General features: G+C 39.8%; 2 protein-coding genes and 1 non-coding gene across 3 annotated transcripts; 1 reads left to right on the forward strand and 2 right to left on the reverse strand.

Annotated features, from left to right (window-relative positions):
- Positions 1 to 3422: 3422 nt before the first annotated feature.
- On the reverse strand, positions 3423 to 9161 carry LOC144716693 (Transducin/WD40 repeat-like superfamily protein). The gene is made up of 10 exons (XM_078591900.1): positions 8829 to 9161; positions 8651 to 8756; positions 8529 to 8589; positions 8169 to 8464; positions 7173 to 7312; positions 6179 to 6253; positions 5241 to 5331; positions 4542 to 4745; positions 4173 to 4217; positions 3423 to 3756 (listed from the first exon to the last, which is right to left on the reverse strand). The coding sequence occupies exons 1-10, from the start codon at positions 9078 to 9080 to the stop codon at positions 3671 to 3673; spliced, it is 1356 nt and encodes a 451-aa protein (XP_078448026.1). The 5' UTR covers positions 9081 to 9161; the 3' UTR covers positions 3423 to 3670.
- A 5475-nt stretch (positions 9162 to 14636) lies between these two features.
- On the reverse strand, positions 14637 to 14797 carry LOC144700331 (U1 spliceosomal RNA). Its single transcript, XR_013580707.1, has one exon. It is a non-coding gene; the product is annotated as a U1 spliceosomal RNA (small nuclear RNA).
- A 2448-nt stretch (positions 14798 to 17245) lies between these two features.
- Positions 17246 to 17755, forward strand: LOC144716039 (putative transcriptional regulator tpeD). Its single transcript, XM_078591054.1, has one exon. It carries the CDS (start codon positions 17246 to 17248, stop codon positions 17753 to 17755), a length of 510 nt encoding a protein of 169 aa, XP_078447180.1.
- The last annotated feature ends 5190 nt before the right edge of the window (positions 17756 to 22945 follow it).

A 22945-nucleotide genomic window follows, 5' to 3' on the forward strand; every position in this document is an offset into this window, starting at 1 on the left:
AGGATATATTGATAGAAATTCAATCCTTCAGAATGTTGATCCTGTCTATACCTAGCCAAACCCCAACTGTGGAGATGCATTCAGGAGGTACATAAAGAAATAATGAATGTGCAATTGGGGAGTGGTGCGAGCGTACCAGATTTGTTAATACGTGGTCGTTTGTGTCAATGATAACGGGAGCCGATGGGCAACCCGATAGTGATGTTGACAGTGTGCAGTGACAGGGCAGGCGGTGCGAGCGAAGCCAGCGGCGATGACACAAATGATGCACATGAAATCTGCCATTACACTATCACATTTATCTATAATCTCTCATTTGCACAACAATTGAGAATGTTTTAAGGCATGGTCAACTGTCAAACATTAATTGGTCACCCCATTTAGAACTAGATAGATTGGAGACCATTAAAAAACTCTTTTGTATGCTTTGTTTTGCCTTGGCCAAGGATTTTAGTACCCTGTCTCATAGATTAGTGTGGGCGGATGATCCTATCCTGACCAAAGATCATCTTTTACGGCTTATTATAGTATGGAGTCTATGATTGTGTTGAGTCCTATGATTTCATACTTGCACGTCATATTCAAAACACATTCCATCAAAAAACATATCTTGTAAGCACCACTTAAAAAGCTAAGACATGATCATTAGGTACACTGCCATTAAGGGGCTCACATGGATGAGACCAGTGCAATATTTCTCCAAAAGGAGTCTCCCCATGAATGATCACATGATCAATTATCCTCATCATATGAGAAACAAAGGTAGTACTATGCTATATAAATAACTGTGATACGGACAAATAAGTGCATTTGTGGAAATACTAATTAATATCACAATATAAAAATACAGCCATGGAAATATTCTAAGAGGAGGATCCCAATGGATTAAAATGGTTTAGGACGGGGTTTGAATCTGAGATTAGGAACTCAGCAATGACCAATTATGACAATGACTCAGATGTATCCAATCCAAACTCAAGGCAGAAGTAACCACAGGATCAGATGATGGCTTAGAAGAAATAAATAATTATTGATGGACCAACATTTATCCCTAAATATAAGGTGTATCAAGGTACCTCAGAAAAACAAGCCAATTACTTAGTTGGTCAGATGTTGAATGTTTGTGATTGAAGGTCATCTGAAAATTCTCCGAAGGGTGCAAAATGAAAAGAAAAGTTGTGGGAGACTGATCTAGAGGGACATGAATGTAACAGCGATGGAGAAGTTGATAGAATTGGGGTAAATAAGGGAAATAAAAATGACAAGGATCGGCAAGTTTGATTAGGAGGATGACAGAAATAATGAGAGAAGAAGGATGGGAGCAGCATAGAGAGGGTGGAAATAAAATGGACAAAGGGAACTCAGAGAGAAAGTGAAATGTGTACGAGAAATCAAGAGGATGAATAAAGGTACCAAAATTGGTAAGAAGAAAATGGGAACAAAATGAGAGAGAGAATAGAATTGAGGGGGAGAAACATGGAAGAGATAAAATGGTAATGGTAAAGGTTCCAATTGTGAAACAGATGAGGGAAGAAGATAGAAGATGAATGAGGCGTTGACGAGAAGGAAAGAGCAAACAGGGAGCTGATCATTGTAGAGGAAAAATGACGATCGCCAATGTCCTACTCTCACTTTCATTGCTCTTATCCCCAGAATTTCACTTAAAGTCAATGAAAAAATTAATTCATGATAAACTTTGCATAAGATGTTCTCACACACATGCTGGCGGACTTTTTAAAAGGGAAGAAACATTCAATTACAGGGAAAGAAACAATGAAACAGGGACAGATAAGAGAGTGACAGAGAGTCGTGGGAACAGGCCAAGTTGTATTATGGGAGGAGTTGGAAGAAATGAAAGATTTTTTGCAGAGATAAAAGGTATAGTGAAAGGTAGTAGAGAGAGATAGAATTTGCACTTGAAACCTAGCAACATCTCCCCTTGCATATATATATATATATATATATGAATGCCAATAGTGCTAGGTATTTTATTGATCCTAGGTTTACAACTGGGTACTAAGTATCCTCTAGGGGAATCTCATCACTTGGCACAGAAGGAGCCTGAGGCAGCACACTCTAACATTGAAGCAGAGTTGCGGTCATCACTAAGGGTCTCTAGAAAGAACAATCAAAGGAATCATTGATTGAATTAAGATCTCCCTACACTATTCTATGTTAGCTATTCTTGGACAAAAAAATCTGCACTAGGAATGTCAATGAGGGAAAACACTTTTCTACCATAAAGTGTCCCATTTTGTACACATTTTCATATCTTTAATATTTTATTGTGGTCAACTTCCACTTAGCATCTCAGTCCAATGCACCATTGTAGCTAATGTACACTCTCTTCGTAGATTCATGTATTTGTCCTCAAGACTATCCAAGAGAATTCCTTGATCACTTGTTTGCAGTAGTTGGTTGTATTTCGATAGCCTACCCAGGTCAGAACTAGGGAAAACTGTTGTATACTTTTCAATACTCTGGAACGCAAGCTAACACAAGAATTGGTCACTACATGACTTTCGTTTCTTTGGTTATAAATTTGTTAAGCAATAATATGAAATTCAATTTTTTGTGGATCCCTGAAAAAAAGGTGATTTATTCTTTTTCATTTTCGTAGTTCATGCATGGATTTATTTCATTTTCATTTTCATACATGGGACTAGTTCATGCAGAAATCATCTCCTTGTACCTAGTTAACTAGGCAAGGAAAAATCATGGATTTATTTCATGCATGGATTTATTTCATTTTCATTTTCATACATGGGACTAGTTCATGCAGAAATCATCTCCTTGCACCTAGTTAACTAGGCAAGGAAAAATCATGACAAATCTCACCTAATTCAAACCCCCTTCCTCACAGGCAATCACTCCACTCGTAAGGAGCATTCCTTTAATCTCCAATTTTCAGGCCACGTTAGAAAATAAGCGCGATGTTCAATCAAGTAAAAAGAATTAGAAAAGAAAAGCGGGGATTTTAATACGGCTTTTAAAGTTTGCTTTGCATTCAGTTTTAATACGGTCAGGTTGATCATTGGCTACGGGTGGTTTTCTGTATTTTCTTCATAAAAAAAGTTCACATCACGTCGAAGGTATACTTCATGCACCATAGATCTTTTGTATTATGACAACATGCTTCATATATTCTCTTACGTTTTGTGAATAAAACACCTAAACGTTGAAGATTTTATTGAAACTGAAACGTTATCATGTCTAAATAATCTACAGAAAAATAAACTAATATTATCCATGCAGCATAGATGCGTTATCAATACACATTTGTTAGTTCAGAGAAACATAGTATGCGAGACAGAAGCAATACAATATGATAGTCTCTTTTATTCTTCACGAAATCAGGCTAGGCTGGAGCCAAGAAAAAGTTAATGTAACTCATAAAATAGCAGAAAACCAACTACAATAACTGATAACAATAGCAGATAGCCAATTTTCTAATTAGTTGAGAATAATCCATGAAGATAAAACATTACCGAAAACCAATTGCCCGCAAAAAAATTTTTGTAGAAAAGTCTAGCTATGGGTGGGGTTACCAGACCTTCCCCTCACCTCCTTTTTTGCATGATTCTGAGAGAAAGTGTACTATGTATCACAGTAAGAACTCATATCAGGAAAAACTTGTCGTCTGCAGATTAGAAAGTTCATTCCACCAGCTTCATGAGGAGCTCAGAGCCGGAACAGACCAGAGCTTCGCTTTTTTGTCGCTCCCGGCTGTTGCCAGAAAGAAAGCAGGACTTGCCCCTACAAAATAAAATTATACGAGACTGAGAAATTGTTGATGATAGATGGGGTAGAGCAGATGATGGCTAAGCGATAATACCTTTCAAGTTGTTAAGCTAAATTTTTAACTAGTTCTTGATTCATTATCGAGATAAAGAATGATTATGTCACAGAATATTTTAAATTGTTTTTGCGTATGCAAGAGTCAGATTACGGAGGAAACCAGACTTTCAAGAGGTCCATGCAGAAAAACCTTCCATCTGGGTTATTCTGTAATTATATACCGGAGCAGCCGGAGATTCTAATTTAATTCTTCTCTCCTTCTCTCGGTCTTAAATTCAACAGCTACTCTTTCTAAGTAATATGATATTAGGAAAATGATCGAGCCATGACAAACCAATGATCGGTTGAGAAAAAAAAACAGGATATTGACTTACCGAATAGTATCCTCTGAGGCGTCCAAGCAAGACTAGTGATTTCGCCTGCAGTATGGGAATATCACACGGAATCAGAAATAAGCGCAAACTTTACTTCGCATGAGCGTATTCAGCAAATTATGTTCATTATTTTGAAATTAAAGATTTTGGCGAAAAGCAGGAGAGAGACAAACTGACCAGGATCAAGTTATACAAACAAAAATAATGCAAGTTTTCTTTCTTTGATACCATCTAAAGAAAGGGCTACAGAGTAAAATTACCTAAATAACCCTAAAGGGATCGGGGCAAGGCATTTGAAATTAGGGACAAACTGCGGAAGATAATTGTGAAATATAAATCATCAAAGGATTAATATGATAGATCTCTGACCTTCATGTGCGCTCTCAACCGTATCCAAAACTTTTCCAGTCTCCACACATATCCATTGCAAGGTAGATCCTTGAACGGCAGCCAATATTTGTCCATCAGGTGAAAGGCTCATGCGATCATAGATCAGAGTGGACCCCTTGGCGTCACAGAGGGGTATGGGAAATACTTTCAAGGTCTTTGGGTCCTCGTCAAGATGATAACGAACTTCAAAAGCGTAATGCCACCAAGAAAAGAGAAAAGATCAACCAAAAAGTCATTTATGATATCGTAACATTTAAGAAAAAAAGATACAAAAACAGACCAAAAGTAATAACTTGCCAAGTATCTACTGTGAACTTCAAAAATACTATAAAATGCATCAAGAATCAAATTTTGCAAAGAACAGAGTATGATCGTCTTATTTTTTTTAGTTTTAGAACAGATTAAAAAGAAAATAAAATAATAAATAACGAACAGAGTATTTAAGTTAAATATTCTTTTAAGGTAATGTTTCCTAGGATTATCTAAACATGTGGCTCGTATTTATAATTCAAGTCATCAACCAAGAAGGGGAATATAACATATAAAAATGCTTCATTATCTCGTGGCCAAGGCTTTTCCTTGTCATGTTTTACACCCTTTAACAGAAACTGTAACAGTTCGTGAATGTTCAAATACATTACATAATAATGTTCAACTTAAATTATGAAATGTTCTTACCTTTGATATTCCATATTCTGATGGTTTTATCTTTCGATGCAGTTATTATCTTCTCTGAGTCCGGAGTGAAACACAGCCAAGTAACTGCGTTCTGGAAACCATGGAAGACAAGGATAAAAACAATTTTCTAATTAAATTTAATTAAATTTTAGAACATAAATTTCAAATACAATATGAAACTGCTCTACGTATTTTCAAATATAAAATATGTAGAGCAGTAGAACTCATCCCATTATCGGCAAATTGATGTCCCATTACATTTGCTTTATTATATCTTAAACATCGAACAGGGGAAAAGAAATAACCTCTTGTCCCAAGGAAAGTGGTTTTATGCTTGTGGAGAATAAAATGTGTGTGAGATATCAAAGTTCTGCATCTTCATATATTGAGGCAAAAAGGATCAAAGAAACTGAGCGGTTCTCTACCATATAAATGTCAAGATAAGAGAGCTTTAAAAATTGGGCAAAAAAAAAGGAACCCAAAATCCAGATATTGGAAACTTTATTATCATGCTCGGGAAAACCTAGGTTTATGTTTAATAATATCTATGCCGACAGATCTATAGAGTGATGTTCTACCAAAGAAACTTCTACCGCCATGATTTTACAAACAGAATAAATGACGCATGACGTCAGAGGGAAAGGGCTGAAAGCATTACGCCGTAGTTTATTTCAAGGACTGAAAGTAGTGATACCTGTAATGACTATATAAGGTCGCACGAGTATCTAACGTGTGCCACATATTTTGACACACAGGACCGTTGGAATAGCTGTTGTAACTTATACTGGGCCAGGTCTAACCCAGGTCCATAGACCCTTGTATATAATTCGCCTACCCTAATAGTGAAAGTGAGCTTATTCTTTTTCAATATCTACCCTTACAGCATCTTCTGCCCTTTTTTCCTTTTCTGAGCAATCCACACCTCACAGTGACCATACCTCATGGCCCTTAAGCTGCATCGCTCGAGAAATCTCTTTCACCGAACCATCCTTTGAGTAATTAATCTCCCAGACCTGCAAAAGCCAAGAAAACATGATTGTTCTACCAGTTGAAACCTGGCTCTAGAGACAGAAACGAGATATTAAAAAGATTTATTTAAAGAAAAAATTAGAAAGAATTACAGATGATCTAAAAATAATACAACAGTAGACAAACCTTGTTTGGGATCCATGCTTAAAAAAGGTTAAATGCCCAATAAAAGAACAAGTTGAGCGCCATTAATCAATCTTAATCTAACCGTTAGTAATCCACGATTAACTAAGGTCATCAGGTATTACAATCAGCAACAAATATAAATGTGGATTGAAGTCGGAGGTGAATGGGCATGGTCACAGTTACGAGAATATAAACAGCGATTGCAGAAGGAACCAAAAATGACTCTGTCAAGATTATTAACACTTCTTGCAAAAAACCAGCCTAACTTGTTCGACAAAAGTTTAAACAGACAAAAAAGATGTCTTCTGATTTGGGAGCCCAATATCACGTCCCACAACTTAGTTGCATGTATCCATTCCATCTCAATCTTGGTTTCATTCAGGAAAAAAGAGAGAGAATACCTCCGCTAAGGTAATGTCTTGATAGATCATTATTTTCCCATCATTATTCAGTCATGTCTTTTATTCTCATTACAGTAGTCAAGTTTGTACAGTTTACGAGGCGGGATTGTTTCATAGAAAATTTACAAATTTCTGGCGTAGAATTTTGTGCAGTTTCTGCGAAACAATTCGGATAAGCACTAGAAAGTATTGACGAGATTTAACATCATCATAATACATGTCAATACCACATAAAATATAATGCTGGAAAACAATCAGACTCATCTCTCCAGAATAAAATTTATAACCAGTTGTATTCAGGAGAAATACAGTCACATATTCATTAATATGTGACAAAGATAAGACTCCATACGTGGACAACTAAGAATATACTGACCTTCACATCTGCAGTAAAAGCAGCGGCTGCTAGAAAACGACCGTTTGGAGAGACTGTAGCCATAGAGTTTTTAAGCTGGTTTGTATTGACAGTACCCAAGTTTTTGCCACTTTTTCCGTGCCAAAGCTTAATCTCAGTGCCTGAAAGAGGGTAAGCATCTCTCAATTGTCTCATTCAAGATACCCTGTTTGTGGGTAATAAGGCTGCTTTTGCATCAACAATAACTGAAAATGTAATCTCGTCCTTCATTAGTTTGTATGGGAACATAAAATAATGAGAAAATTAGTAAGCTTTGTTTCTAACGAACTAGGAAGGTCGAGGAGATTAAAAGGCAGCTGATCACACTTTGTTTGGCAAGCCAATCAAGATATGGGAGTACGAGTTGATTAAAATATTAGTAATTAATCCTTTTAGCTTGATCCTGGAAAAGATTGATTGGGACAACAGTATAATCATATAGCCTTTAAATAATGTATCTCCAGTTTTTCTCATCCCACATAATTTGGACGAATCCCAGCGCTAAATTGTGAATTTTCTAGATTCCAACATTTTTTATAAGTGGAAGACAGGGACACCTGTCTTCCACTCAAAATATCACAGAATAAGTTAGAGTAGAATAAGCTAAATGATTCAATAACGGATAATACAGGCTCAATGTTTATCAGGATTTCTAAAATTCACCATGTTGAATTAGCAACTAAGTTAGATGTATACTGAAAGAAAGTAACACAAGCAGAAACATATGGAGAATGCCCCGACAAGCTCAGTTAAACTATAGGCTCTTAGAAATTTCAGGCTCCATAACCTCCTCAAGAGTCAGATACCTTCTGAACAGTATCAGTGCCGGTTTGACTCACATCTTCCTGAGCAAGAAGCAAAGTATGATCCCACAAATATCTCAGGAAAAAACAAGCAGCCTAGAAGATTATCCGGTAAATAAATAAGCAATTCAAAGTGAAATGTTTGAGGACATAAAAAATTTCTGGATGATAATACCTTCAGAGCACGAGACAATAATGGTACTCCCATCAGCCGTGCCATAGCTTGCCACTGCCCCAAACAATGTAATGACAGACATCTGGTCGTGGACCTTTTGATGTTCCCATTTCACCTCCGGAAGGGACGGTTTCGCTTGCTGGAAGCTCTCACCGGCGGGCTTCAAGCTTACATCCCCATAAGCAAAGAGCGAAGAACCAGAGAGAACTTGAGCAGCTACCACCACTGTTGAAGAACCGTCTGAGAAAGCAATGGCGGTAGGCTGGGCTCCAGCTGGCAAGTTGATCCTCAGAAGCCTGAAGGACACCGACAGAATGATCATGTTCTACGGATGAACATCAAGTTGGATGTTTTTCTTACTTGAAATTCTTGCTCGAGACGTCTTCAATCTTGAACACACGCACCACTCCATCCGCACACGCTGCCGACGAACAATGTCAGAACTCTGCACGACAGACATCTATAGGGATCGAGGAATTCACCAGTCGCCAAGCTACGGCCGTCGGATGAGAAGGAAACAGCGGTGACAGAATCGCCGTGGCCTTTCAAGGTATTGACCTCCAGAGGATGATGAGGTTTGATCTGGCTCTACAATTCCAATTTCTTCGTTGAAATAACCGAAGAACATCGACGATCTGACGATATTGTAAGATCCCTAACCTTATTCGAGACGTTAGAGTGTGATCTCGCTTGAGACTTCTTCAGATTATGCCGGCCGAAGGATTGCTTGGAAGGCTTCTGATTCGTCGGTTTAGGTTCTTGCGGAACAGCGATAGATGCGACTTCCGCCTTCCTCTGGTTGAAATACTTGGAGAAGAAGTAGAGAACGAGCGCAGCTCCAAGAACAACTGAGAACAACGGAATCGCGAGTTGAGAGAAACCTGAGAAAGAAGAGGAAGATGCATCCGCCATTGTCCGCCGACGAGAACTTACAGCTACTTCTGCGATCTGCTTCTAACCTCCAACGCGGTGATCTACAAGGCGGTGCTATATATAGTGCCCGGCGAGCTACTTTGAATGAAGTATAACCAGGGAAGAAGAGAAGAAGACGGCTAGCCGACTAGGCTAGTCTTGCACGGGACGAACGAACGGCTCGGGACGTGCCTCGTTCGCGTCATCGTCCTATTTTTTCGTCATGCCGGAGTTAAATAATGATTTTTCTGTCCGTTTTAACTTTTCAAAAATTCCGTCACGGCCGTCATCCGTGACGACCGTTCTATCACGTCACACGTCCTGGGCATCCCATCACCTTCACATCCCCTTCACCATCACTTCGTCATCCGTCACCGTCACTGTCACTGTCACAGACCCCTAAAACCATCACCGTCACGTCATCTCTGAGATGAACGCAAAAGACAGCAGGGGTTGCTCAAAGATCAGAAATTACTCACGCCATTAGGTTTCAGATTAAAGCGATGTCGCAGGCGCCGAGATTATGCAACCTAACGAAGCAAACCGATCGAAGAACTTCAGCAGAGAAGGCCAGCCCAGCTTGCGGAGAGGAGAGAGAAAGAGAGGAAAGCTCAGGTGAAAGAAAGAGAGAAGAGCAAGTAAGAGAATCAAATGGAGAAGAATACATTGCATTAAGGGTTTCATTCACGTCACAGGTGACGATGACACCGTCAAAGAAGAGATATATATATATATATATATATATATATAAGGAAGGGTTATGGAAACAGGGGAGAGAGACAAAGAAAGAGACAAAGAAAGAGGGAAGGAAAAAAAGAGAAAGTAGAAAATAAGGTTAACTTTCTTCCTTTTTATAGTAGTTTATAAATATTAATAGGTTTTTTGTTCCCTCTGTGATAACACATTGAAAAACAGCTCTGTGTGTATTAATCATGTTTATATTCCTTTTTTACCATCAATTACAATGGCCAACATAATTAGTTGACTAGGTATCCATGTACATTGTGCCTTGCATCATTCATAGGGTCTGCAAGACCCATGCATGGCCGATCTCTACACAACCATCATGCATAGTGCACTTGCATATGATTTTGCACAACACTAGCATACGATCTGAGAGTTGTAGGCTCGACCTCTCTCTATCACTCTCTTATTGCACTTGTGGTGGAACTGTCACTTGAGTTATATACCCATTTTTTGTCAAATTTAACGGTTTCTCGTAGTGAATAGTGATATGATTATTTTTATCATTTTTGGAACATGTAATTTCTAGATTGTACATATGTTAATTGTTTGGGTGTCTCTGTATTGTGCCTTATAATTTTTATGCCTATTCAAATGATTGATTTCTCTGTCCTCTCTTTTAATAGAATAATTACAATGCATTCATCTACTCTTTATCATTACATCAATTTAAAATATAACTGTATGTCATCTCTCCCTTTATTACCTCCCCTAACATTATTTGTATACATTTCATTGCACATGTTCACAATGAACAGCTTTGAGAAGGTATAAATGTTTTGGGTGTCACCTCTGACTCTCTTTCTCATATTCTCTTTCCAACTATATAAAAAACTCATCTCACACCCTTAATCATTTTGACCGTGTTTTGGAGATAATTATCCATGTTTAAACCTAACTAAATGAAGCAAGATTATATTGTGAAATTGGTAGTCATTGATAAAGGGTATTCATAATCTACTTTGAAATTTTAGGATGAAAATTTTCAGGAAAAAATTATAAAAGGGAATTCAGCCAAAAAAAGAACATAATTTTTCTCAATTCGTCATTGTCTGCCATTCAGTGCCTTCAAACAGGACGACAAAACATCTCATTTGGCATCCTAAGCTACTCGACGAGACGAATATTGCATCCTCAAACAACATCTTCATCTAATATGGGTTCATGGATTATTTTTACAGAAGGAATGGATTTAATGAAATTTCTTGATTGGTTCTTCTCAGAGCAAGAGTACAGTTCTCATTTTATTTATTTAATAAATTTGACTTGTTATGATGAATTAAAAAGGAGAGTGGTATTATCCAACCAGTAGCATTTGCGATATGCTTATAATTTAGGTATAAATAGCTGATAACTTGTACTCAATATTTCTTCTGCTGATGATAACTTGGATATTGAATGATATTTGTTACTGACAGTAGACATGGGTGTTATGTTCTGTTCGTTTAAAATGAACAAAATAACCGCACAGGGCCATGTTTGTTGTTCTGTTCTCTTTATGTGTGAAAATTAGAACAGATGTTTGAAAATTTTGCACAATCCAAATAAAATTCGCGCAAAGAGAACAAAATTTGCACAATGTGTCAAAATTCGCACAAAATTCGCACAATTATTAAAATCTGTACAAACTGCTACAAAATTGCACTGAATTTGTATAATTCACACCAATGCTCTCGGGAAAAATGTTATAGTATTTTTTTGTTATTAAGAGTGGATGTTGAGTAACATTAACATTAATTAAATAGTATTAGTAATCAAATGATCCTAATAACAATTTTTTTAATGGGCATATATCCTTTACGAGATAATGTTATGGTTGGCATATGTTCATGACATCATGCTTATGATTCCCTGCTATCTTGTATCAATTGCCGGGTATCCTGATGAGATTGAATTAAATTTAAAATTGACATGTTGAGGAAGCATAGAATCAGAGCCTTGATCCTTGGAATTTGGTTAAAGGCCAATGGAATAGAAATGAAAATGTTTCATAAATCCTCATCCAATTATTTAGTGATGTTTATTCTCAAGGACTTCCACGATCAGATATATTGTTGTTGGATTTGAATAATTTTCATTTGTGTTATTTAGGAATACTCTATTTTAACATAAAGAAATACATGCAGCCACATGCGAGGTGGCATTGCAAGACCACATGTAATGCATAAACAGATTTTAAATAACCACCATTGTATATCATACAAAAAATTATCCTCAAGAGGGCTAAAGTGAAACTCCTGTATTAGGAAACGTAATAATCTAATACATAGTAAAATTCCTGGAATGTGAGCATAATCAATTCTCCATTAAGGTAAGTGAGGCCATCCCAAGAGGGCTAAAGAATCTAATGCAGATGCTCCATTGCTGGCTGTAACCCAGAATAATCTGGATGTTGGAGGCGACGATCATTTATCCTTGAATCGGCCTCATCGTCTGTAAAAATACCTGCAAATGTGATCCAAAAATTAAAACGAGGCAAACAATAAGAAGAACTAATGACCATATGAAGAAAACGAACCACAAGAAAGAATAAGAAATGGGGTATGAAATCCTAAAGAACTGATGAAGTGGGTAGCTTTCAAAGGGACATATAGAGTTTGAATTTTCATTTAAAAAGAGATTTTTTGTGTTGTTTCCGGCACATTTTTATTCTAAAGGCATGAACAATTAGCCTATAAAAATGGCTATGTCCCAAGATCTATGACACTTAAATAAAAGGCACTGACCTCCTCGTCTCAGTTCATCCCACCACAAACCAGAACCTCTACGCCGAAGAGCGACCATCATTATTTCCACAGAGGAAGAGACCACAAATTAGAGAAAATCAGTTTCATAACATTAAAGGTAAAAGTCAAGCCACAGATTAATCCCTGGTTAGAAGAGTTGCCTTCTTGTGCCTTCAAATCATTATACTCTTTACAGTGCACATTTTGCAAATGATGCCATAGGACCATGCTGCAACTATACTTATTTTTCTCTACTATCACAACACGACCCTGATTATGGGTCGCACAAAGATTGCATGTGAAAACTATCGGTGCAACCTCTGTGAAGTGTATCTGTGCATCGCATTCATTCTTTCTCTTTTTCTTCTTTTTGCTTTGGCCAACACTCCCCTCGGACAATGACGAGCTTTCATAGGCACCAGAAGAATGAGAGAGAGGTGCTCGAGGCATCCTAAATTACAATTGAAAATATACACTTATCTGATAATTCATCCAATATCAAACTAATTTGAGACAAAGTTTGAAGTCCAAATATAATATAGAAATATTAAAGCAGAGTCGTAAATTAAAATATATGAAATATATGACTATTATAATATATAAATATAAATGTTTCCTCTTCCTGGTAGCTATAGAAGCAAAATAAATAAAATATAGGAGAATAACTAACAAAAAGATTCTCCCATCTGTCTCATTTTTCACATATCTACTCACCTTATAATATACCTCTGAGGCAAAGTCAGGAATTGCTCCAATTGTTATGGTGACAACAGAAAAACCAGTGTAGAACTTTTTTTAATAAATACGCCAATTCGTCAGTCCAGATGCTACAAAAATAGAATGACAACAGCACAATAATAAGTAACAATAAGAGCTCCCAGTATTAGGAGAACCAAAGAGTTAAAGTTAGAAAGGAGGAATGCAACGTAGGTCGAGATGGAGTGATTCCAAAAACATTTGGAGCATGAGAAATCCCATAAACTCTAGAAAAATTAGGATATCACTCTAAGACGTGATAATCATAATGCAGAATATCAGATGAATTTAAGCATTCAAAGTCATTCTAATGCACTTATATGATAATCATAATGCATCTATATGTGTAATTATAGTTCAGGGACATGGACGAGACGGGACCAGGATGGTTCGGGATGAATTTCGTTCCGTCATATGTCCTTTGTTAGCGTAAGGACGAAGGAAGGGACAGTTTTTCATCCGTCAACAAAAAAACTGTCCCGTCTAGTAATGTCGGGACGGTTTTTCATCCCATCCAGGCCCAAAATTGTCCCGTCCTTCGTCCCGGATGAAAATATATAATGTAGGAAAGTATTTTTGTCTAAAATAAGAAGTCTCCCACGCCAGATTTAGGGCTTTCCTTTGAAGTCTCCCGCGCCCGGCAGATTGAGGGCATCCTCTGGAACTCCGAAGGAAGAAGGAAGAACTCTGAAGTCTGAACTCGGGAACTCTGGAACTCTGATTTAGGGCATCCTATTTTGAAACGTGAAGTCTCCCACCAGGCATAGGGCGCTCCTCCGCCGCTTCTTTGACGTCGAGGTATGTTTGCATCTCTTTCTCTTTCAACGGCTTTATTATAATGTCGCTGTGTTGCATCCCATTTTTTCTTAGTTTGATTGATTGCATTCCTTTCTATCTCAACATGCCCCTCTATTTCTATCAAATAAGAACTCGTGATCATCGCCTTTGTGTCGTGCGTAACGCCTTCTGTTGTGTAACGCGTTCATTTACCAGAAGTCGGGCTCTCAGTTAGCAAATCCATTGCATAATATGAGAAAGGATCTGAGGCCAGCCTTAAACACCGTCATGTGGGAAGAGACGTCAGACGAGAAAGACATATCTTTTTATATATATGTTCGGGTAATAAAATATTTTTCCCCCTACAAAAGAAGTATCAATACCTTGTATCTATATTTAAATTCCCAGTGGTAGAAGAAGTATCTAACTACTCTCTCCCTCCCAATCGCCTCTTCTCTCCAAAGTATTAACTCTCCTTCATATGAATAGACCATAGTAAACCCATAAATTTTAAATTTCTGAATTACACTTCAACGGTTTCGTTTTGAGTTGGGTGGGGGTCGCGCGCACATAGGCCCCCGCTACCACAAATTATGATGTCCACTCTCCCACTTGGGGAGATGGTAGCCAAGAGCCCCTCCCAAGTGCAATGGAGGTCACGCAGCTAGGCCACAGGCCTTCTTGATCACCCGTAGACCCCGTTAAGGTAAGTATGGAGCTCGGAGCAGCCCGCTCTTTATTTTGAGCCGCTGGGCAGGCCATCGTTTATGGCAGAATCGTTAGCGGAACGCATCCAGTCTCTCCACACCGTTTACGGCCGATGTTTTAACACTTGCTCCCCATTTGTGGGACGAGTACTTTGCAGGTACACGGGAGTCGCGGGATACACCAACAGCTATGCCTCGATCATCATTGACACCCCAGCATCACGCCGAGCCATGCGAGGATACCCTGCGTCGTAGTCAACGTGTTCCGCGCCGTAGTGTTCGTCTGCTCCTCCAATGCCTGGCCTATCATCACCCAAATGAAAACGTCATCGACATTACCTCGGATTCGGACTCCGACACCCCGAAGCCTTCCTCGAAGCCACCGCCTGAACTTTTCCTTACGTCCCCAATAGTCCTGCTTCCACATTGCACGCCCCGGCAGCACGCGCTAATCATTGAAAGTGCACACCGCCTTCTCTCCCTCTTACGGCCCTTCCTTTTCGGGGTTCTAGATCCCCCTCAGAAGGTACCCGAAAATTGTTTCAAGGATACAGCTTTTTGGGAAGCCCATAACTTTTCTCAGGAGATGATTGGCCAAGTACGAGCTATGGTAGCCCAACCTTTTCGTGACGACCACGTCATCACGGGTTCACATACAACTATAGCCCCCTTGGCGGATAGCGGTGTCAATGGGTGGCTAGGCGAGTAACGACCATGACATGTTCAGAACCAAGCTGCGCTGAAGCTACTCTCTTCTTCAACGGAGTTGAATCTTCTGAACCCCGTGGGAGTTTACTTATTGCGTGTGACGCATACATCTCATACGGCAAGAGTTACGACTCTCCATGGGGGCCTTACTAGTTGGTAAGCCCCCATGCTTAGTTGGTTAAAACATTTAAGACTCATGTTTCTTTAAATATCTCCAGTGACGGGGAAGAACACAGTTGTTGTTGAAGTGAATGGGTTTTTTTTCTGTCTAGCATTTCTCCTCTCCTTCTCTAGCGTTCTCTCTTTTCTCTATCTTTATCTCTTTCCATCTCTATCTAAATTTTTCTATCTCCTCTTTCTGTGGGTGGAATGTTGGACACACTGGCGGCCCGGGATTTTATCCTCTATGGATTTTTCCTGATTAATAATGTAACTCACTAAACTGATCAAATTTTCTGTCTAACTGCGTCTAAAATGTGGTTGGGACGTGATGTTTCTCTCTCTCTCTCTCATTCGTTAATAGTTATACGTATATTACGTTTGTCTAACTACCCATTTCATATCTTTGAAATGTTTTTAAAATGTTCCATTGAGAGAGAGACTGACTGGAAGGGGTGACCTTTGAAATGTTTTTGAAATGTTTCTTACTACATCCCAAGTTTCTGTAAGGGGTGACCTCTCTCTACATATGGTTTATCTTTCTATTTCTTCTTTCTGTGAATGGAGAGTTGTAGGTGAGGACAGCCCAGATTTTGATCCTCTGGAGACCTATTTAATTGAGATCAAACTTCACGTGGCAATTCAATATATTAATTCACTTTGTCTCATGCAGTCTTACCCCCCCGTGGGTACGGCCGGGGCTTGGTCACCCTCTTTAGCAAGCTGAGTTTCGTTGCCCCCACATCCTTGGGGCCTCTATAGGATTGACATTGATTTGTAATCAGGCATACACATTCTTCTTTGCGTTCTTTGTTGGTCAGTATGGTTTATGGTGGTTTGTATGTGTGGCGAGTTTTGTTTGTTTTAAATTAAGTTACCTCTTGGGATAACAATATAATGATTAATTTTTTCAAATATTTTTGGTATTTTACTGCCTTTGATGGATTGCGGCTGTATGAATTTTTTACTTGAATATATTATTTGACTTTATTGATTGCAGTGTTTGAATTTGGTTAAGGATTTGTAGGGATTTCTGTAAATGTTGATGAAGCAACCATAGTAATTGCAAATATAATTATGTATGATAAAAATATCTACAAGATTTCATGCGATTGAAATTATTTACTAAATTTCCCGATCGACTTAAATTAATAGTTACTGTAACTGACACGTAGTTTATAAATGATTGCGTCATATTAACTGCCCAGGTAGAGTAATGGATTCCACTTTTGCTACTACCCCAAAATCGATGGCTAAGGCTACGCCGTCGATGTCTGCAGATTGCATCGCAATTGAGGTTGATGACAACCTATCAACTCATAGCAGAAGACGTAATCGGTCAAAAGTTTTAGATCATTTTGCTGAAGTTGGCCCGGACGAGTATCAGTGCACGCTATGTCAAGCAGAGAACCCCATCCGTAAGGTCATCATTAGGAGGAATAAAGACAAGAGCACAAATGTATTTTGGAGACATCTGGAGAAGGTGCACCGCAAATTTCACGACGAAATTAAGGGATGCAAGCTGAAGTAGAGAACCATTCTCCACTACGAACTACTCTCCCATAAGATATACTTACGCGGCATCACTATGGAGCAGACAAAAGAAGAGTTCGTTAGGTTCATCTACGACAACGATCTTCCTTGGCGTCTTGTGAAGAAGAAGTCTTTCCAGAGATTGTGGTTCTATGGGACACAAGTGGTGGGGGACATCCCTGGTTCGGATGCGGTCAAGGCGAAGGCTAAAAGGATGTACATTGATGTCCAAGGGAAGCTGGTGGAGATGTTTGCAGACGTCTCCAACGTATCACTTACCGTGGATGCTTGGACATCCCAAAACAACATCGCCCTTTTAGGAATCACAGCCCACTGGATCGACAACGACTGGAAGCTTTGTGAGCTTCTTCTAGGACTGCGACAGATCAAGGGACCCCATAGCGGCTCAAACTTAGCGATGATCGTCGTGGAAGTTGCATATCATTACGGCATTGAGTCGAAGATATGTGCCATCACCACGGAAAATACGTCCAACATCAGAACAATGATTGCTTCCATTGTGGATCAATTGAAGACAGTAAACCCCCAATTCACCATGGACTGACATGTACCATGCTTTTCCCATGTACTGAACCTCGTAGTCCAGGCCGGACTTAAAGTCATTCACAATCTAGAACCCCATACAACAAATTTGCTACGTGTTTGAGATCTTCGCCTAGTAACACCGTTGGACACGGAAGACCCAAGTGATTCAAATGTCGAGGAAGATATTGCGGCACTAGTTGCACCTTTGGGGGAAGTCGTTTCACGCGTGAGAGCCATTGTGAATGCCATTCAGGGATCCACACAGCGTATGGAAAAATATGTTGATATGTGCAAGATGTTTGATTTACCGGATTCGAACAAGATAAAGATCGATTGCCCAACGCGCTGGAACTCCACTTTCACGATGTTAGAGCGTGCTCTTGGTAAGAAAGATGTCCTGGACCACACGGCTATACAGTTCCTTTCCACGACCACCAGAGATTACGGCCTATGTCAGGAGGACTAGGAGTTGATAGACGAATACCTGGGCGTCCTTGGGCCACTATGCCAGGGAACTGACTTGGTGTGCTCGGCGAAGAAATTTCCAATAACTGAAGTAGTGTTCGCCCGACCCAATGCCGGTACCGGATACTGGTATCGGGACGGATGCTGGACCGGATACCAGAATTGATTTTTCCGGTATCTGTTTTTTCCGATATCCGGATACCAGATATCGGTATCGGATATCGGTTGCTACAGTGCCGATATCTGATACCGGCATCCGTCCCATACCGGCATCCGTCTCCCGTCTCAGGGGGACAGATGACGATATCGGATATCGGATGCGGATATCAGTTTTTGATATCCGCATCAAATTTCATAAGACATAAGTTATGTCTTATGAAATGTCCCTCGATTTTATTTTCAAAGGTTTGAATCCAAAGGGAGCGGGCAACGGCGGGAGCGGGCAACGGCGAGCGGGCAACGGTGGCGGGTGGAGTAGGCGAACAGCGGGGAGTGGACGGCGGCGTCGGCCGACGACGGCACCGGTGGAATCGGCGGACGGTAGAGTCGCATGTACGTTATTCTAATTTCTGTAATTTCGGTCTCCAATTCTCTCTTCTCATTCTCCAATTTTCACTCTCCAGTCTCCAATTCTCCTCTTCCCCTCTCTTCTCTCTCGACCGTAGTCTCCAATTCTTCTCCATTCTCAAATTTTGTTGAATTTCAACGTCTCAAATTTTGTCATTATTGTTGAGAATCCTCATCCCCATCGTTGCTGGTTGTCATCCACATTGTGTATGATCGAGACTAATATTTGAATAATCCACATCTCAGGGGGACAGATTTTATTTTCAAAGCTTTGTCTCTCTAAACTACTAATATTTGAATAATCCATCTGTATATTGTTTATGGAGAAAATTTAAATAACTTTCTCTACATTTCGAGATTGATCATGGTTCATCACAGGTTTTTAAAAAATACATTTCCATGGAAATTACATAGATTTCTCTCTTTAAATTCTTTATCTTGAATAATCTTCCTGTACATTGATCATGGAGCAAATTAGAATAACTTCTCGAGATTGATCAGGGTTCATAACACTTTGTAAAAAAATTACATTTCCCTCACAATTTAGATAGCTTTCTCTCTCCCTACACTATTCATCTTGGATGATCTTCCTGGTACATGGATTACGGAGCAATTTTAAAAATGCCCTTTCTCTAAAGGAACTTTAAGTTGCTCTCTATTGGAGAAGAGGCCGAAGAAGCAAAGAAAGAGTTGGCATCTGTAAACAAAAGGAACTTCACTATGTGTCAAACGAGCCCACGTTCATTAAAGCTGAAGGATCTTCCTGGTACATGGATTACGGAGCAATTTTAAAAATGCCCTTTCTCTAAAGGAACTTTAAGTTGCTCTCTATTGGAGAAGAGGCCGAAGAAGCAAAGAAAGAGTTGGCATCTGTAAACAAAAGGAACTTCACTACGTGTCAAACGAGCCCACGTTCATTAAAGCTGAAGGAGAGGAAACTGAACAGGTACTTCACTATTCTCTATCTTCATTAGCCTTAATTGGTCATTTAATCACTTAATTCGTCATTTATCCCTGAACTTATGATATTGCCACATATTTTCAATATCGTGCTCACCCTCCCACTCTCTTCTCTCCCTCCCTCTTCTCTCCCTCTCATTCTCACCCTACCTCTCTCATTTTCTCCCAAAATATGTGGCTATCTCTCTCCCTTGCTCCCTTATTCTTCTTCTCCTTTTTCATCTCTTCTTCATCTGCCTCATTTTCTATTCGACAGCTGTATTCTCTTCTTATTACTCTCACTCCTTTTCGCCTTCTTTGTTTATTTTTGTCTTCTTCCTATTCAAACTGTTTTTGCGCTTCTTCTTCATCGATTAATTTCCTACTGCTCCATTTTATTCACTCCCTTTTTCTCTTCCTCTTTTTTTTCTTCTCTGGTTTTTTTCTTCTTTTCTGTTGTTTTCTCTTCTTCTGCTTCTCTGTTTTCCTATTCAACGTCCTTATTATTATTATTTCTGACTCCACCATCTTTCTCTTCTTCTTGTTATTTAATCTCTTCATCTACTTTGTTCTTCCCTTCTTCTCCATATTATCATTCTTCTTCTTTTTTCTCTAATCATCTTCGTCAGTTTCCTATTCCCCAGTTCAATTCCCTGCTTTTTTCCTCTCTCTCTTTCTTTCCTTCTTTGTTTTTTTAGACTTCTTCCTCTTCTACCCATATTTTCCCATTTCTCTTCTTCATTTTCCTGTTCCACTGTTTTATTTTCTCCCTTTCTCTCTTCCTCGTTTTTTCTCTTCCCTGTTTTTTTGTCTTCTTCCTCTTCTAACCTTTTCTGCCCTTCTTCTTCCTCATCTAATTTCCTACGCTGCCTATTCATTCTCTCCCTCTTCCTCTTCCTCGTTTTCCTCTTCTATGTTTTTTGACTTCTTTTATGTTGTTTTCTCCTCGTCGTCTTCTTCTTTGTTTTCCTATGCGACGTCCTTATTTTTTTCTTCTTTCTTCGAGCCATCATTTTTCTCTTCTTCAACTTCTTTGAACTCCTCTTTTACTTGTTTTTCACGTCTTCTCCATATTCCTCTTCTTCCTTTTTTCCTCTTCTTCATTTTCCACATTTTCCTAGTCCCCAGTTGTATTCTCTTCTTCTTACCCTCACTCTTTTTCGCCCTCTATGTTTCTGTTGTCTTCTTCCTCCTCAAACCTTTTCTGCCCTTCGTCTTCCTCGTTTAATTCTCACTCTGCCGTTTTATTCTTTCCCTGTTTCTCTGCCTCGTTCTTTCTCTTCCCTGCTTTATTTACTTCTTTTCTATTGATTTTTCTTCGTCGTCTTCTTCTTCTTCTTCATTTTCATATCCGGCGTCCTTATTTCTTTCGTCTTCTTTCTCAATTCATCTTCTTCATTTTCCTATTCTACATTTTTATCCCCGTCCTTTTCATCTCTCTCTTTCTTCCCTTCTTAACTTATTTCCACTTCTTCGTCTTAAATTTTGTCATCTTTTACCATCTGTGTCTTATTTATTTTCATTTTTGTGTACAAATAACTTTCTTCCTTTATCTATATTTTTCATTCACCTTTGATTCAATGTTTCACTAATCGGTCATATTCATTGCATCCGTTACGTAACTCATAGTATAAATTGCACTTTGGCATCATGTGATGCCGGTCTGTTGAATTTAGCTCACCAAAATTATGTCATCAGAAACATGAATCCAACCAGAGGCAGTGACCCAGCCCAGGAAAGAGCTGGGTCAGGAGCCGTAGGTCCCGAACGTACGGAGGGGGGAACTTCCCGTGCCGTACAGAGTCAACCTCATTCGAATCGTTCCCTCATCATTGACTACTTCGAACTGATGGAAGATGGATACTATACATGCTTACTGTGCCGGGAGTTGAACCCGCACAGTAAGAGGATACCCATTAAGAGGCAAGCCGACAAAAGCACAAATGTATTTTGGCGTCACTTCAAATCCTGCCATCCAGCTCATCATGCCGAACTGAAGGGCGAAGTCCCTGAAGAACGTGGTCAGACACGCATCACTGACAGAATGCAGAGCAGAGAATAGGGGGAGCCTAGCCGGCGGGGGCCGATTAAAGGGCACACTCCAGATGAGACGAAGAACTTCATTGCACGGTTCGTATGCCTCACAGATTCACCCTGGAGCATTGTTGACAATGTCGCCTTCAAGGATATGTGGCGTTATGCGACGCTTACCGACTTGGATCCTCCAAGTGCGAAAGTCATAAAGCAATGGACGATCCAAATGCACGGCCAAATGAAAATTGGTGTGAGGAAGCTTTGGGAGACTATGGCCCGAGTGTCACTTACCGTAGACGTGTGGACTACGGACAACGGGACCGGATTTCTAGGCATAACCGTCCACTGGGTGGACGACACATGGACGTAACAGGGAGCGGGTTCTTGCTATCCGGGAAATCGTCGGCAAGCACGACGGGGAGAACATGGCATCCATTGTTCTCCAAGCACTAGATGAGTTCTGTCTACGGACGAAGGTCAGAACTCAGCGTGTTGATCATTTTATTAGTAGAACTTGTTAGCTTACATGTCTAACATAATTATGCAGGTGTACGCTGTTACTACCGACAATGCCACGGTGAATAAGAGGATGTCGGCTTTGATGGCGAGAAAGTTGAAGAGCGTAAACCTGACGTTTACCGCCAGGAGGCACGTCCCATGTGTCGCACACGTTCTGAATATTGTCGTGCAAGCGGCGTTAAAAAGCTTCAATATTCCTTCGGCCCAAGGTGTGGAACCCGAAGAAGGCGATGTGACGAGGACCGCAGATCAATACGATAGCGACCACGACAATGATCTCGGTGATGTATACTCAGCATCTAATGACAGTGATGGACCACGTAAGCCATTATGTCTGGGTGATGCAGTTGCGAAGGTACGCACCCTAGTGCAGAGTATTCGGAGCTCTACGCAACGAAGAGAACTCTACACCCAAGCCTGTGAAGACGACCCCGAAGTCGGGGACTCCAACATGGTTGTCTTAGACTGTCCTACCCGATGGAACAACATGTACACTATGTTGGCGGCTGCCGTGAAGAAGAGTGACGTACTGGACAAAGTCTCGACGGCTTTTGGCCGGAAGGCGACGTTGTCGAAGCTGTCGAAGGACGAGTGGGAATTGGTCAAACAGTTCTGACGCATCCTTGGCCGTTTTGCTGTATCGATGAATCATGTTTGCAAGACAGTGACGCCGGCGATATGCGAT

Source organism: Wolffia australiana, chromosome 2, assembly GCF_029677425.1.
Source record: "Wolffia australiana isolate 7733 chromosome 2, ASM2967742v1".
In the NCBI taxonomy this organism is placed as follows: domain Eukaryota; kingdom Viridiplantae; phylum Streptophyta; class Magnoliopsida; order Alismatales; family Araceae; genus Wolffia; species Wolffia australiana.